General features: G+C 39.2%; 2 protein-coding genes across 2 annotated transcripts in view; one reads left to right on the top strand and one right to left on the bottom strand.

Moving 5' to 3' along the window:
- The window catches only part of LOC140944534 (uncharacterized), a 45,188-nt gene extending 43,344 nt beyond the window's left edge, over nucleotides 1–1,844 (bottom strand). Inside the window, exon 1 of the mRNA XM_073393659.1 lies at nucleotides 1,760–1,844. Coding sequence (XP_073249760.1) covers nucleotides 1,760–1,844 — 85 coding nt within the window. The remainder of the gene's footprint in view (nucleotides 1–1,759) is intronic.
- Nucleotides 1,845–9,371: 7,527 nt separating this feature from the next.
- Nucleotides 9,372–17,305, top strand: LOC140942927 (uncharacterized). Its single transcript, XM_073391947.1, has 5 exons — nucleotides 9,372–9,606; nucleotides 10,926–11,079; nucleotides 12,502–12,728; nucleotides 15,149–15,217; nucleotides 17,083–17,305. Exons 1-5 carry the CDS (start codon nucleotides 9,429–9,431, stop codon nucleotides 17,256–17,258), a joined length of 804 nt encoding a protein of 267 aa, XP_073248048.1. The 5' UTR covers nucleotides 9,372–9,428; the 3' UTR covers nucleotides 17,259–17,305.
- Nucleotides 17,306–17,542: the final 237 nt, after the last annotated feature.

Here is a 17,542-nt window from a genome sequence, read left to right as displayed (position 1 = left end):
GTATCAAAAAAGTAGGTCACTATATTAAACATGACGTTAAACCCTAAAACAGAAATTAGTCTGTGAATCCACCGTACTCAAATTACTCCTTCAAAAGGAGTGGAGCCATTTGCATGACTCATGCCCAAAACACCAAAATTGACTGAATTAATTAAATGGCCGAATCTCGAAACAAGGACATATATTTCCTTTTAATATTATGAAACATATATGTCACCTATCAACATTCCAGTTCTAGAATTTCGCGGGATGTTTGATTCATTAACCTGTTCTAATGGCTTAGGCTCCCACGCGTCTTCTGTAGCTTAGTGGTAAAGCATCTTGACTAGTAACAAGAAGGTCATATTATTGTGCAAGACTCCTATTGGGAAAAACTCTAATTTTTTTTCGAGTCGCCTGTGCCACTGACTAAATAAAAAATCTATTTTCTCTTTTTGTTTCTGTTGACAATTCTACGATATGAACGACATCCAAGTTACGTCAAAGCACAGATTATAGTTTAACAGAAAATCCCTTTGCCTTATCACTGATTGTAGTTTAGAAACTTCGACTAAACAAGCTAAAATTTCATCTTTCTTGCGGTTGTTTTGTAGTTTTGTTCCATTAGACGTCACAATAATCTTATTCTTCTTTAAAATCGATTCTCGTTTGCAAAAACAATCATTCTGATTGGCACCCGATTCGATAACTGCTTTTGTGTATAATCAGTGTCTTGGAAAGAACTTGTCCCGTCTTATCAACCATGCAGAAGAATAAAACTGTTACGTGATCAATAAAATTTTTTTCAAATTTTAGGTCCATTTTCGCTTCAGCATTTGCAGGAAAATAACACATTTAAGGGTGTATTATTTAATAACCCTTCACATGTAGCAATAATTTAACGACAGATGGTATCACTCCCCTCTGAGACATCGCCTCAATATTGACATTTATCCAAGCAACGATGAATATCACGCAGAGCCTTTTATTATTTCTTTTTTTCTTTTTTCAGCCTTAGCAGCTCATTTTAAATTTCTCAAAGAGTAATCGTAACGCAAACCTCGATCTCACTGTAGTTTTCACTTTGACATGAAAATCACTATTCTTCTCCTAAGGTGAACCGAATTCTGCTCGATGTTCCCGTCTTTTCTGGATTGCGGTTCACCTGCCGGTTCATATAAAATGTTCCTTGATTAACATAAACTTATTAAAAAGAGGTTAAGCACGCTTTGAATCGCTTCGACAAACAGATGTATAGAGGCAAAACGCGCGCTTCCTATTTCACGCAAAAATGGTTTAGACACTCCCTTGTTGGTTTGAACCTAAAAGCAAAGTTTCGATTCACAGATCATGACGCCAGATAGTTTCCAAAATTCTTCCTGGAGTGAAATACGATATCCCAGCATAATTACAAGCTCATGTTACAGTTTTCCTAACTTCAACACTAAGGATCGGAACAACTGAGAACTATAACGTGGCAAAGAAATCTCTTGAGCAGTTATTTGTGAGTTATTTTTTTGGTCGCTATTTTGAAAAATAACTTGTTCACTTATAAATAGCTGCCACTGGAAACAATATCTCTTGAATATTCTATCCAAACCTGAATGATCATTTTTCGACAAAATTTGTCCAACCACCGATAATATGATCACAAGAAAACTTACCGTCGAAAAAATTCATTTCACCTCAAAACGGGTTCACGTAATGTTTATATGATGGTAGTGATTCAAAACATTTCATAAAAACGTTGGGAAATACTATGTAATTAATGTAGTATTACCTTCTGAAAAGTTGGTTAGCGCAGATACCAAGTAAAGTAATGTGACAAGAACACGTCTTAATTCTCCAAACTTATTGCCCACCATTTTACATCACGTTGGATATTCTTGGATCGTACAATAAATATTTCCTCCACTTCCCCGAAAAATCGATTAGCGAGTTTTGCCTCAGGTCAGGTACGTCATGGAAGTGCAGATGTATTGGGCGCGCATTTTCGATTCATTTATCAGCTTAACACTCCTTACACAGGCAGGGCATACCTAATCGTTTTTAACAAAGATTGTTTGCTATGACAACCACGGTAAGTTACCAAGGAGCCAGTCATTCATGCTGTTAAAGACCGTTTTTAACATTCCATTCCCAGACTCACACACTCCAGGGATGTTTATATTTCTAGCAAACATTGGCTACCTCGGATCACTCTGACGACCAATCTCAAGTTTGAATCCAGGGGGAGGCATTACCTCAATACCGCCCTGAGGGTGTGTGTCGTTAAGGTCCCATGTTGCTTTCCAAGTCTGTGATGGGGTTCAATTTTGAGCAGTTTCGTCTTTGGTTGAATGAGGGGGAACAGCGCTACGCAAATCTTTTCAAAAGCTTCCCCCTTTGGTTTTTATGGAACGACCACACGAAATTAAGTGCCATGCGGGATCGGAAATGATTTATGATTGAAAATCGCCGCTAACAAAAGCTCAATAGGTGTATTTTGTTTCAAATTGTGCTTCCGCGCGCATAAATCAAATGCATGAGGTTTCCTAATCACGCCTACATGGTACTGGAGCAACTCAACGTCTGTTCAGTGTTCGCAGCTGCCAGAATCTCATCCTACCGTTTATGTTCTTCAATGCGCTATCTTCAAAGTTTAATTTACTTGCCAAATAACGAGAGTAACAAGTACGATCTGCGTAAAACATTCTCGTTTTTGCCTCCCATTAAATTCTAGACAATCTAGAACAAAAAAAATTAATTATTTTTTGTTTGTAAACTTTTTATGGATCTTAGGTCAACCTAAAAATAATATCAATTAGAAACAGCGACTAAAGAGATACTGAAGAGTCAGCCGAGGATTGCAGAGTGTGCTTATTAGAAATTTTCATTGGAAAGAATTATATGTAGTCAACTAATTGCTTAATCGATGTTTGGAAATTAATACGTACATTTAAAAAAAGAAGAGTAGACGTTGAAATTACGATGAGACACGTGATATTGCATGTTGCGAAATCAGTTATCGATAAGTTTATGCGTCTGCGTGGGTATGCCGAGGCATTGAGCACGCGGCAAGTTTGGAGAGCACGAAAGAGGTAAGAGTTGCTCGAAGAGCATCCGAGCGCAACTCCGGCCTCCTGAGTGCTCTCCAAACTTCCCAAGTTCTCAGTTTCTCGACATAAGCACAGCTGAAGAGTGAACTAATTGTTTTGTAACATTATCAAAAATATCAGTGCAGCAATTACCTTAAATGTTTATTATTATAACGCCCGCTAAAAGCAGAACGTGTCAAAATGGCTACGTGACTATATTTTTTTTACAACACAGTTATGTTTTACGTATTTGCGGTCGTCGAAGCGACGACCGCAAATATGTCTGCGGTTCGCAGGCTAGGAATAAGGTAGCCGCAATCTTGAATTATTGCACATTTAGATGGGTCATGAAAGTGGTACATTTACATGCATGGTTAGTTGTTGATTGGGTAATACAGATACCCGTCAATGCAGACAACGGACTCTGTTTTCAGGCCCAATCAACAGATTCACATAGAACGTTAACTTCCGTCGCCAAAACGCTCACTTTTTTGAAACCTGTGTGCTGTTAATAATCTTAACACTGATTTCCTGAAAGTGTAATGTATAAATGAGCGAATGAGGATTTCAAGGACAGAGTCCGCAGAATATCGGCTTTTTGTAACTAGGAGTGCTAATGTTGTGTTTTACTTTCTTTGTTTGTTTTGTTTTGTTTTATTTTGGCCCAGTAAAGGATGTGCAGTGTTATTATGACTAATGACCGACTTTGACGACACAAAGACGGCTGCGTAGACGTACTCCCCCTTAATAAGGACATTGTCTTTGGCCCCCTCAAAGTCTCTAACGCGATTTGACTACACAGCTTAGAGAAAGGAATAAACAAAGCGATACTGAAGACAAGACGCTCTCACGACTATAAGTCGCTTATGAAGACTAACAAGGTCACGGCTGAGAATTGTTATAATTGTTATTTGTAAAAAGAACAAAAAGGAAGAAAGAAACCGTCCGCGTTTGCAAGCTTCTTTCTCTCTTCTGTCGGTTAACCGTTCAACCTAGCTTAAACCCATTAAAACCCTTCGGCGCGGAGTCTCGGTCAAGTATAAAGATATGCTATAATTGATTTGAAATAAAACAGAAAACTTTCTAAAAATTTGTTTAAATTTTCTGCGTAACTGTTTGGCAGTCATGATCGATTCGAACGGTACTTTGAATGAAATTTCATCTGTAGTACGAGTCTTGTTTCAAACAATACATCCCGGCTTTTCTTGCATCGGTGGCTTTTTTAGTACAGGAGTGTTACGCTTATTCTTAGTTCCTTTATTTTCAGTTCGCTTTATTTTCAATTCGCTTTATTTTCAGTTCTTCATAGGTTAGTTTACTTGCCAAATAACGAGAGTAACAAGTACTATCTGCGTAGAACATTCTCGTTTTTGCCTCCCATAAAATTCTAGACAATCTAGAACAAAAAAAATTAATTACTTTTTGTTTGTAAACTTTTTATGGATCTTAGGTCAACCTAAAAATAATATCAATTAGAAACAGCGACTAGAGAGATACTGAAGAGTCAGCCGAGGATTGCTCAGTGTTCTTATTAGAAATTTTCACTGGAAAGAATCATATGTAGTCGACTAATTGCTTAAACGATGTTTGTAAATTAATACGTACATTTAAAAAAAGAAGAGTAGACGTTGAAATTACGATGAGACACGTGATATTGCATGTTGCGAAATCAATTATCAATTAGTTCATGCGTCTGCGTGGGTATGTCGAGGTATTGAGCACGCGGCAAGTTTGGAGAGCACGAAAGAGGTAAGAGTTGCTCAAAGAGCATCCGAGTGCAACAGGCTCCGGCCTCCTGAATGCTCTCCAAACTTCCCAAGTGCTCAGTATCTCGACATAAGCACAGCTGAAGCATGAACTAATTGTTTTACAACATTATCAAAAATATCAGCGCAGCAGTTACCTTAAATGTTTATTATTATAACACCCGCTCAAAGCAGAACGCGTCAAAATGGCTACGTGACTATATTTTTCTACAACACAGTTATGTTTTTGTCTCAAAAGTGAGAGAGAGTTTAACCAAGTTGCTTAAGATAGCAGTCAAAAAGATTGTCAAATCCACATTAAGGGTCCGGAAAACCAGTAATTCACCAAAAAATTCTTTTTGAAAGAAATAACTTTGCAAAGAATGATTTGCACACGCCATAGCACGAATTTGGCATCGTCAAGAAACGTTGAAGGTGAAAACGCCTCACTTCAGGTTGACATGCCTCACTCAAAAACGCCTTTACTAAAACTCCCTAATACGGAGCTAGGTAGCCTTGTTACTAGCCTGCGAACCGCGGACGTATTTGCGGTCGTCGAAGCGACGACCGCAAATATGTCTGCGGTTCGCAGGCTAGGAATAAGGTAGCCGCAATCTTGAATTACTGCACATTTAGATGGGTCATGAAAGTGGTACATTTACATGCATGGTTAGTTGTTGATTGGGTAATACGGATACCCGTCAATGCAGACAAGGGACTCTGTTCTCTGGCCCAATCAACAGATTCACATAGAACGTTAACTTCCGTCGCCAAACCGCTAACTTTTTTGAAACCTGTGTGCTGTTAATAATCTTAACACTGATTTCCTGAAAGTGTAATGTATAAATGAGCGAATGAGGATTTCAAGGACGGAGTCCGCAGAATATCCGCTTTTTGTAACTAGGAGTGATAATGTTGTGTTTTACTTTCTTTTTTTTTTGTTCTGTTTTATTTTGGCCCAGTAAAGGATGTGCAGTGTTATTATGACTAATGACCAACTTTGACGACACAAATACGGCTGCGTAAAAGTACTCCCCCTTAAGAAGGACATTGTCTTTGGCCCCCTCAAAGTCTCTAACGCGATTTGACTGCACGGCTTAGAGAGAGGAATAAACAAAGCGATACTGAAGACAAGACGCTCTCACGACTATAAGTCGCTTATGAAGACTAACAAGGTCACGGCTGAGAATTGTTATAATTGTTATTTGTAAAAAGAACAAAAAGGAAGAAAGAAACCGTCCGCGTTTGCATGCTTCTTTCTCTCTTCTGTCGGTTAACCGTTCAACCTAGCTAAAACCCATTAAAACCCTTCGGCGCGGAGTCTCGGTCAAGTATAAAGATATGCTATAATTGATTTGAAATAAGACAGAAAACTTTTTAAAAACGTCTGCGTAACTGTTTGGCAGTCATGATCGATTCGAACGGTACTTTGAATGAAATTTCATCTGTAGTACGAGTCTTATTTCAAACAATACATCCCGGCTTTTCTTGCATCTGTGGCTTTGTTAGTACAGGAGTGTTACGCTTATTTTAAGTTTCTTTATTTTCAGTTCGCTTTATTTTCAATTCGCTTTATTTTCAGTTCGCTTATTTTCAGTTCCTTGGAACTCCAAGCAGCTGTGTTTATCAAAAGACACCTGAAGGGACCTAGATTATTCTCGAAAACGCTATACTTTTCGCTTACAATACAGTACTAATTTTTATTCAACAAAAAAAAACGTTTGGGTTTGTAAATTTCCAAATTGCCAATATTGTTGCCTGTTTTAAAATTGTCAATAGACGTGAGAATTAAAGCAAAACTTCTTTGGTGTTTCTGTCTGTCAAATAGTTCAAACGGTTTTCTCTCCTTTGTGCAGCCGTTATAACTACTCGTCACTCACAATTTTATTCCCAATCAACATTTTAATTCAATTTTTTTACATGCAGAAGCAAGACAGCGTCTCACAGTTCACCAGGTAAAATGGACTTAACATCCGTATTTTTTGCCTTTCTTGTCTTGGAAATATTTGAAACTAACCACAATCTTGTCCAGGTAAGAGCCTTTTAAATATTTAATGTTTTAGTTTCTCTTTATGCAGAAATGCATCTCAAAAAAAAATTAGGGAAAGAATTAAAAATCTGGACGAATACTGAAACGGGGATTAAAAAAAGGTCCTAAAATTGGACTATGAGACGCCTTCACAGAAAAGGTGAAGGAGCCACGATACGGAAAAAGAAACTCAAGATCACCACAATCTTACTAGCCTCCAGTTATTGGACTGAAAGACGGAACTGAATTACAATGTGGACTGTTTGTTGGAGGGTTATTAAAAATAACGTCCGAACCAATAGGGATTTTATCAACGGAAAAAATAAATCGCGATAAACGGGATATTACCACTACTTGGTAATCGTTTGCGCCATTTCATATCATAGTATGTACTGGACCTAACCATAATTTTATTCACTGAGCACCGCATCAAAGTAAAGTACTGGCTGCATGGTAGCTTTCACTTGAATGATTTCATTTTAAGATTCATTCCGCAGCTAGCAAATTAACAGTTTTCGAGAATGAATAAAATCTTTGTTCACATCGAAAATATATATATAGTTTCGCAGCTTTTGTTTTTATGCAGCTGATCAAAAACAAGATTCCTTAAATTTCATATCTACACTCCCGACGGCACAGTGTGATGATCGAATGGAAGCATAACACGATAGCCTCCCACGCGTGACGAGGCTGTAAGAGCGTCTGCGTGCGAGGCCAGAAACTCGCCTGTTGCGGTATAACTACAGGTCGGAGTCAAAAATCAAATCAAAGTTGAACGAACTCATGCCTTTAACCACTTTCCAAGTGTCGTGTATTCTTTTCGTAAACCACACACTTCTCCTAGAACCATACCAGATCGATCGACCAAGCTTCTCTACCTGCAAAGACTCTTGAGAACGTCCTGCTGCCGGACGGCCACGATGCTCTTCTGAACCTCCATGATCAAAACATTTTTTTTGCGTCTTATTAACACGTAACCAGTCAAACAACACAACCACACGTTAATCACCAATACCGAAGTATAACAAGGGCAGCCAAAGCGACGGATGTCGGAATAAAACGAAGGATTTTCAATGATTTTACCGGTAATGGCGATTTCGAATTTAGTGTTGGCCCAACAAATTTATTCTGAAGAGACAAACGGCGCGCATGCGCAAAGCCGTGATCGCGTCCTTTTAAGCATCGAAGACGGCAACGGCAGCGAAAACGTCACCCAAAAAGTGAATTTGCACTGCTTCAAACTTCATCGCTCCTATTGCAACTCTTTTAATTTCTCAAATATTGGCGATTTTTTCAAGAGTTGAATTCTGAAGGACTGTATCTAAGTTCACAAAAGGAAAACAGGGAGCTAAAGCAACAACGACGGCGACGGATAAAAAACGTCACTTAAAAAGAGAATTCACGCTGCTACAAACTTTGTAGCGTTTATTCCATTTCGTTCAATTGGACACTGGATAGTGGCGATTTTTCAAGAGTTAAATTCTAAAGGACTGTATCTAAGTTCCCGTCCTCCATAAAACGTAAAATTTGGAAGTTTTACGTCGTAGTCGCGCAGTGACGGCAAAGAAATGTACAAAAAAGCATCGATGCACGTGCAAAGGTCTTGTTTCCAGTGTGTTTTGTCAATCTAAACCTACTGCTTTTTTGCCATTCTCGTTGCCGTCGCAGTCGTCGTTGCTTAATCTCCCTTTGTTTGTCATTAATGTTTTGAAGGTATCGATATGGTGAGGTACTAATGAATTCTAATAATTTAATAATCTGCTTACCTTTGAAATGTTACAGGCAAACTACAGGTTCTCTGATGTACAAGCTACCTACAGAATATACAAGAAACGATTGTTCGGAGATGTAAGTACGACAGTATCAGCATTACACATATTTAATAAAAACGCAACGGAGTACTGAGGAATGCTTAGTTTTGCAAAAGTCCAGAGGATACGCATCGTACCCATTCCTTTGGTCCGAAAAGAGAGGTGCGACCTTCTGGGATACTCTCGGTAACCTCGCGCCCTCCTCCCTCCCTCCCCCTACAGTAGTCTGCAATGCCGTCAGAAACAAGGTAAAAGATTAGAGGAAATCCTTACGTCGGTGTCTTTTGTTTGTCTGGTACCTTTTTCTAAGCCTTCATGCGAGTTTTGTTTTCCTTTCCACTCAAAGAGTCTGCATTCTGCCAACACTTAAGGTAATTCCTCTCGATCAAAGATGAACGTACATGGTTTTTTGGAGTGGTGTTGCCCCCCCCCCCCCCCCCCCCCACCCCAACTCTCAAATAAGAACCACTTAGTGGGGTAGTTATTAGGCTTCCCCTCTCTTTCAAGACCTCCGCCCCTCCCCCAACATTCTTTTAAACCAATTATGACAGACTGTAACACTTCATGTGGACTTCATGTTCTTGAGCTTTTCCATTTTAAAAATCAGTATAGCGCTCCGTTCGGCTAAATAAAATAACCCCTCCCCCCCTTGAAAAGTGTATGAAATAAATATACTCCCAGTCGGCTTGATAGAGGAATTACGGTACACTGTCCTATATTTCAGGGTACCTACTACGGAAATTACCCGGCAGGGAAGGGTCACTGCACCCTTGACCCTTTGTCGCCGATGGCTACCCAGGCGGGATGGATTCGTGTCGCTGCTGGACCAGCAGTATATCGGCGATCCCTGGGATGTGGAATGTGCCTGGAGATTACTGGTACAGGTACTGGAAGCGGAAATAATCCCATCGTAGGAAAACGAAAAGCTGTGATAGTCGATCAATGTGCAGCTGGCTGTGGAAACAGTAAGTTCTTTTATAACGTGTACTTCCTTCGTTATTCTCCACGATCCTCGTTCCATGATCATAATCTCCTTCTTAGGGGCCCTGCCCTTCAAAACAAGCAGGTGTGAAGGAAAGGTAATTAGTTCCCAATATTCAAAGCGTTCAGATTTTCATACATCAAGATTTAAAAGTTTCTTAGTCACGTCTTAGAAATATAATGATAATCATATCATATCATAATAATTATTCCTTAAACTCTTGAAATGATGAGCAACAGAGAGTAGCGTGGTGGGGGCGTGGAAAATTATTGATTGACCCACACGTAAGAAAGCTTACCTAGCATCCACGTCTCCTTTGTTCGGATCAGTAAAAGAAGGTTTTCTCCACCTGACTTGTTAAATGTATGTACCCTGGTTAAAAGCTGAAAAAAAAAAGAAAAAGACCTTTGCCAAGATTTCGTCTTTATTAAAAGACTTCATCAGGGCAAATTTGCAACATATTCAAAAACTCATTGATAATTAATAATAAAAAAAACAAAAGACATTAATGTTTAATAAGCGTCTTCTCAATGTGACAACGTCAAAGAGTATATATATTCCCCGCGTCTTCCAGGTCTGGGCGGTACCTAATCGAATAAGAAAAAGAATAATAAAAATGAGTAAATGATCACTGTGTTGCTTCCTTACCTTCCAAACATTGCTCTTGATTGTCCGGCTCAGCTCAGATGTATAAGTGGGTACATTGTCAATATGTTCACGTTTTCTTGGAAATTAAACTTTGCTCGGATTCCTCTAGGCCCAAAACCAACAAATGCCTGAAGCAGTGGCAGGAAAGGACACCTCAACACGGCCTTTGCATTGGTCTTACAGGGGCTCTAAGGCTCTGTAATACTGGTGAGCCCCAAATAAGGGCAAAACAGCTGTCCATGGCTGCCACTGCCCGGGTGAAATGGCTATGCGCAAGCGTAAGGTACTAGCCACGCCGCAAGTTGGTGTCTGGCTGTGTCATCTGCTGTTACTTTGCTCTGGGAAAACTCTGCAAGGACAGTCAGTAGTATCCTGTCAATCAGGATAGTACAGTCGATTCTCTCTTAACCGACACCTCTGTAAAACGGACACATAAAGTTGGTCCCTGCCTATCTTTACTTCCTTTTGTGACTCTCTATAAAACAGACATCTCTCTAAAACGGACAAAATGTGTCCGTCTTAGTAATAAAAAGAGTTGACTATGCTACCTTTAAAGGCTGCCGTCTGTCTTGGATTTGTAACTTGTTCAGGCTCATTTTAGTACTTTCTCCGATCATTTTCATGTCCGTTTACGCTCTATCGATTCGTTTTTAGATGGAATGGACTTCTTTATTCCCGGAGATGGAAGATGGAAAATCAGTTACGTTGCTATAGACTGTCCGACGATCCCAGGAAGAAAGGGGAACGTTCAGCTTCGATTCCAGGGAAGCAATCAATGGTACATCAAGCTACAAGCCAGAAATACCAAGTTAGTGTCATGGCATACACAAACTGTTATATGTAAGTCTACAATTGGCGACAAAATAAAGACGCTGTCATTTTTTTAAAAAGTATCATAATAATGATAATAATAATAACAACAATAATAATAATAACAACAATAATGATAAGGACTTTAATGGATAGCACAATTGCTGGAAATTCCAGTAGTTTTCATTGTGGTCTAGATACAAATTTAAAAATATTAAAAAGTACAAGAACACAAAAATAATAATAAAAAAACTCAACCATAAAAAACAGAGCACTTTCTTCCCACTCCTAGTCAATGTTGGGTAGTTGGTTTTTGCTGATGACAGGCCTCGTGTTGGTTTGTTTATTCCTGCTCACCATTTTTCATGAGCAGCGGCTACGACAACAATGAAAATGGGGAGAGGGAGGAGAGGTATCAATGATAATTGCCTTCGACTAATGGAGAATTTATAAATCGTCATACTCGTCGTTCTGGCTAGTGTCTAACTAATTTTGTCGCCGATTGTATTAAACTATAAGAGAAACAGGGGAAAGCAGAATTTCTATATTGGCATTGTTTAGTCAAGTCAAATTTTAGTCTTGATGTGAGCTACACTCGTATGCATGATATGATATGTACAGCTACGCTAAATAACGAACACTCATTCATGACCCAGTGATACTATCATAGTTATCACCATCATCATCATCACTATCATCATCACCAATGTCATCACCTTCGTCGTCGTCAACACGATAAAAACTCACAGCAAAATATTTGTGGATTCGTGTAGTGTGCATTAAGGATAAAATAAGATAAACTATAAAACTGCAGTGATTCTCCTAAGAATAACATTTGATAATAAATTAGAAAGGTAGAAAGTATATGTGACATTTCCAATGAATTACATATAGACGCGATGAATAAATGGACAATAGTCGTTCGAAACAAAGGAAGGTAATAGCTCTTAAAGTCATGGCAATGATAGGGAGCGTATGAGCTGACCTGGCGCTAAAATCGAGTCCTTGACGTATTTGCCCTTCTTTACACTACCAAAAAAGCCACATGGTAAACGGTTCAGCTGAGTTATGGTTACATGCGGCAGGTTGCTAAGGACAAATAAAAGAAGCGCAGGAGTTCCAAAAGGCGATAGCCGAATGCCATTCTAACTTCTTGAACGCGTAGCAATCCACCCAAGTGCAACCATAACTGGGTGATCAGCAGCGGATATACTTTCCTTGGAAACCACTTCTTTCTTCCCTTCCTTTTTCGTTTGTTTGTTTCATTGTCCGTTTTATGGGAAGTTGACGTTAAAGATGATTGCGAGTATTTTCAAGCGCGATTTCAATTGATTCAACCTTGATGATATGGCGAGTATATCACTATTCTTCTGGGTGGTCTATTAACAGCATCCAAATGAACGTCTCTTATCTTACATAGAGTTCCAGCTGCCGGAATCGAAGCCTTGGTGAACGGCAAGTACCGCTGCCTATCTCGTGTTACTGACAACTTCTTCGTCGGTATGGGGCTCGGGAAATTCTCTTTTCCACTGCGCGTTCGTCTAACCGCTATAACAGGTGAACAGATTGAGACGGTTATACCTGATATCAAAAATGACTTCAGCTTTCCAAGCAACGTGCAGTTCAAGGGAATTAACGACCAAGCAAGTAAGCTATAGACCATTGAGATATTTAAATAGACCTTACTCACAAAAAAGTCAAGGTCATTTCAGGGTATTCCAGGGGGGCAAACAAGTGATAAAATCTGCCCATACAAGAAATCGCTGCCGAGTTTGTGACATTGCTTCTATCCCATCAGTCATTAAGCGCGTGCAAAGATGGTGGGTACCGTGAATAAGGTCTATTGGCCGTGTCGATCACGATTGTTTTCCATAGTCTATTTACCAATTATTCCATGAGTGTGCGTTGGATATGAGTTGGCTATAATCATCTCACATTCAACAAGCGCGAGTGGAATAATTGTTTTCTTAAAAACGCCCACAAAATACATCGAAAATTCTTCCCGACCTTATTCGTAAAAACAACCGATTTTCAGCTTGTTTTTAATTTTGAGCAGACGCGTACAGTTACTTTATTTGGAGAGCATGGTATAATGGCTTAGATACCATGACGGCTAAGCCAATCAGAGCTTTAGAATTGCATTATCCAATGATTCAGTTTTTAATAAACTACTTTATACAATGATGTGAATGCTACGCGCGCTGTGAATGGTACGCGCGCTCTGAATGGTCGTTGCCCATGATCTATTAGAGTACACTGGAGATACATGGATGACGTCACGTGAAACTTTTTTTCTTTGTTTTGTTCAACATGGCGCGCGGTTTTGAAAATGTTTGTAACGTAATTTCGGATTAAACAAATGAAAGCCTCTTAAAAAGTTTAGCAAGAGCTATTTACAAAGAAGAAAAATGGAGAAAAGGAAACAAAAATAGTTCTTGACGACTTCACAACAGTTGCCATCTTGTGTCATCGCTACGAAAGACTCACTGTTTTGCAAAATGTTTTCGCCCTCATTCTGCTTTGAGCAAGTGAAGTCGTTGAAAAACTTTTCGAAGAAAATGTATAAAAGTAAGATCGAGAAGAAAAGAAGCCGAGACGTAAAATAGCACTGGGACTTAAAAATTCCTAAACTAGCATAAATCCTCGAACAGTCAAACGGTACGATGCAGGTATGTATATCGGTCTTAATACTTTTCTGATCATTGTTTAAAACAAATAGATTCCATGTTGCCGTAGGTCCCTTCAGTAATAGATCACAGGAGACGTCAAAATGTGGTAAAAACTTCAGTGACACACTCGCCTGCGGCCCCTGTGCCACTTCTTGTCTTCTTTGTTTTTACCACATTATGAAGTAATCGGTGATCTGTTACTGAACAGACGCGCCGCAACATGAAAGCCATTTGTTATTCAGATATGAGCATGGAATCGTTCGTCCAATAACTTTTTTCATGAACAGGAAAATAAATACAGTGTATTGTACGATTTTCTTTAATGAAGATTTTTTATTTCTTTCGCTTTTCTGTAGCTTGTTGGCTTTGCTATCTGTGACCATTGTATTAGTATAGGTAATAGCATGATTTGTAGTGATATTTGGCATAAATACCACGAGTGGTATTTCGAAATTGTTATACGGAATTTCACGAGCCGTTAGACAAGTAAAATTTGAGACAATTTTGAAATATCACGAGTGGTATTTATGCCAAATATCACGTACAAATGATTCTATTATTTGTTTATACTACTACCCACAAAAGGTTTGTAATTTCCACATGTAGGTATTTCAAATTAAGCGGAAATACCACTGCTCTAAGCCAATCAAATTGCCGAAATTTCTCATGTAGTGGTATAATAAGAGAAATGCATTTTTAAAAATTTCATCTTATGGTAATTTCGTTACGGCATTTGCGTACTTCATCTTGGCAAGAATTAGTTATTACAGTAGTCTCAGGACTGTATCTGTAAATGTTTTAACTTTGCCTGTGACGAACCAACCTTTGTGGTATAAAGCACTTATAGCACCTACATGTAACTTACATGAAACAAACCGTGTCAAAAAGTGCACGTGCCGATTAGAAGTCGTTGCACAACATGACTGCCTTAAAGAACCATTTTGTTTTGCAAGCACGCGGGTTTTGTAAAGACTGTCCATTGCCAGTAAGCTCATGTCCGAGGGGCCTGTGTTAAGGCAAGTATAAAGAAAAACACTCATAAAACATACGCCCGTTGAATTTAGCTCATTTCGAAGTGTGAACTATTTTTTTACCATGCGGTCGCTTACGAGAGTAACGACCCCTTTTTCGAATTTCCGAAGCCATCGCTTACAAGAGCTTTGACTGTATATCATCATTTAGACTTTTGTGGAAACGGATATTGTACACTTCGAAATGAGGTTGCTTCAAAGGGTGTACGTTTTATGAGTTTTCCTTTACACTTTCCTTAACACAGCTGTTAACACGAAATCCTCCATAAACAGGCTCCTCGGTTTGATGTTACACCTGTCACTTTTATACTGTTTCCTTCCTAATAATTTGTTACTTTCTCTCATCCCTCTTTACAACTTCTATCAGGTAGCTTCTCAAGCATCAAGTGTTTTGGTCAAGGCAATAAATACCCGTATCCTTCAGGCGGGATGTCTCGTAAGTATTCTTCAGTACAGACTATCACAATAGCGGATTCAGATCTGTAAGCACCGTAAATCCTCTATTAAGCCCCCCGGGGGGCTTATTTTTTTCAAGCACCTTTGAGGGGGGGCTTAATAGAGATGGGGGGCTTAAAAGAGAGGGGGGGCTTATTTAATTTAGCGAAACGCATCACCTGTAGCAAAAATACCGTGGTATGAGACAGAGTAGACTTACGCATTGTACAATTAAAGTCACCGTCAAAAGTATTCAATTCACTTGTGGGAGCCTAAAAGTAACAAAAACAAAATTCATATTCTTCAAAAATGTGCTTTCGACCTCATGTTCTTCGGTAATTTTTATGAATAAACCATAACTGATCAGTCCACGTTAATCGTTAATTTTTTTGTGAAGAATAAGGATTGGAGGAGGGGGAGGGGGGGGGGGGGCTTAATAGAGTGGGGGAGCTTATTAACTCTCCTCCTCTGAAAAGAGGGGGGTTATTAGAGAGGGGGGGCTTAGTAGAGGATTAGGTAGGGGGACCCGACCATCCGGTACCTGATCACCTTGCCACCCAACCATCTCGCCACCAAGAATAGAACTTATCTTTACTCAGTATTGTTTTGAACCTTAACATGAACTGAAATTCCTTAACCGTTACTTTATTTTCATAATTCAAATAAATGACTAACGTTTCTGCCAGTTTTTTAACCTCTCAAATGTCAAAGTTTACATTCACAGAACCTATACAAGTATTATTAGTATTTGCCCTTGGGGGGGGGGGGGGGTAATCGATATATCCTTGGGTGGGGAGGTGCGGCCCGGCCCCTCATACCCTGACCCTGTTTAAGACGATTTTCCTACCCTGTTTAAGACAGAATTCCGATTTTTGATACCTTCTTTAAGACATTTAACCCGAAACCATACCATGTGTAAGACAATAATAAATATCGAAACTCTTTCTTATTTAATCCAATGGCAATCACAAAACTATTTAAAAAGATACCCTGTTTAAGACAAAAATGGATAAAATCGATACCCTGATTAAGACAAAAAATGATAAAATCGATATCCTGTTTAAGACAAAAATCCCGAAAAACATACCCTGGTTGGCCGCACGTCCCCATTAAGCCCTACCCCCCCCCCCCCCCCTTCCCAGGGGTATTTGCATCAACAAGAGCAAGGATCGTCAATTAGGATCCACAGATTTGTATTTGTGCCGACTTTAAATTCGAATAAACTTGACGAAAAAGTAAAATCCTAGGTATTAAACTGTGTCAATTATTTAAGAGTTATTCGTTGGTGGGGAGATGACGTAAAACCGATCATCCAGTCCCTAAGGGAGGCCGTCCTCGAAAATACTTTAGGAACCTTAAGATCCCAGAACGACAACGGCGACGAAACCGTCGCTTAAAAGGTGACTTCCCGTTCTTTCGATCTTCATCGAGATTATTCCAACACACTTTCTTCAAATTTAGGCGAACTCCTCCGGAATTGAATTTTTAAAGAACCATATTCAAGTTATTTACTTACTCAGTGTAACGAAAAAACATTCCGTGGCGTCTTATAAGTTTTAGCGTTTCACATGTTCTGCTACTTTTGAAAGACTCATGAATATCCTTCCCCTTGTTTTGGTCTCTTTGCGTTTGTACTTATTTTTTACAAAAATGCCCGCTTTTTAGTAAACTTTACGAAGCCCTGTAGCAAACTGAATTTAAATTCACAGACTTTGTCAAGTAGTCAGTATCTGACTCTACCCTTACCTTAGAACATTTTCGTTTTTCCTGACCTCTCCGAAGCCATATTGGCAACTTCGAAACATCTTTTTGATGGCCTTTTATAGTTGTCACCGTTTTGATTTTGATTTGTGCCTTGATTTGCAGCAAGTGATCCAAGATGTAAAGCTGCCTGGCCTGGTCTTCCCTTTGCAGACGAGCGTGACTGTCACTCGTATATCATTTGTTCATCCAAGTCTTCGGCATCAAAGAAATTCAGTTGTGGCAAACTGGCTTTTAATCCTGTAACGGGTGGCTGTGATGATGTTCCTAATTGCAAGTAAAGAAAGTTGCCACGTGAAAGAAAATAAGCCCATCTTCAAGCCAAGTGCTTCCATGAAAATTTTATCAATAAAACCATGAAAATGCCTCGTTGCTCTCATTCATTTTATTTTGAGATTATCATAAAGATCCAAATTATACGGCAATCACCAAGGTTTTACCATTTCTTGAAAATCCAATAGAAGTGTTTGTACAATGGAAATTCACTGGTAGTATTTGTGAGTAGGAAGGAAGGGTCTGAAACGTGTCGCTGAGCCCCAATTTATTGATGAGAGTTTGCGCCCCT

This window comes from Porites lutea, chromosome 7 (genome assembly GCF_958299795.1).
Source record: "Porites lutea chromosome 7, jaPorLute2.1, whole genome shotgun sequence".
Classification (NCBI taxonomy): Eukaryota; Metazoa; Cnidaria; class Anthozoa; order Scleractinia; family Poritidae; genus Porites; species Porites lutea.
Note: the sequence above shows the minus strand (reverse complement) of the source record. Positions and strands in the feature narration are given on the sequence as shown.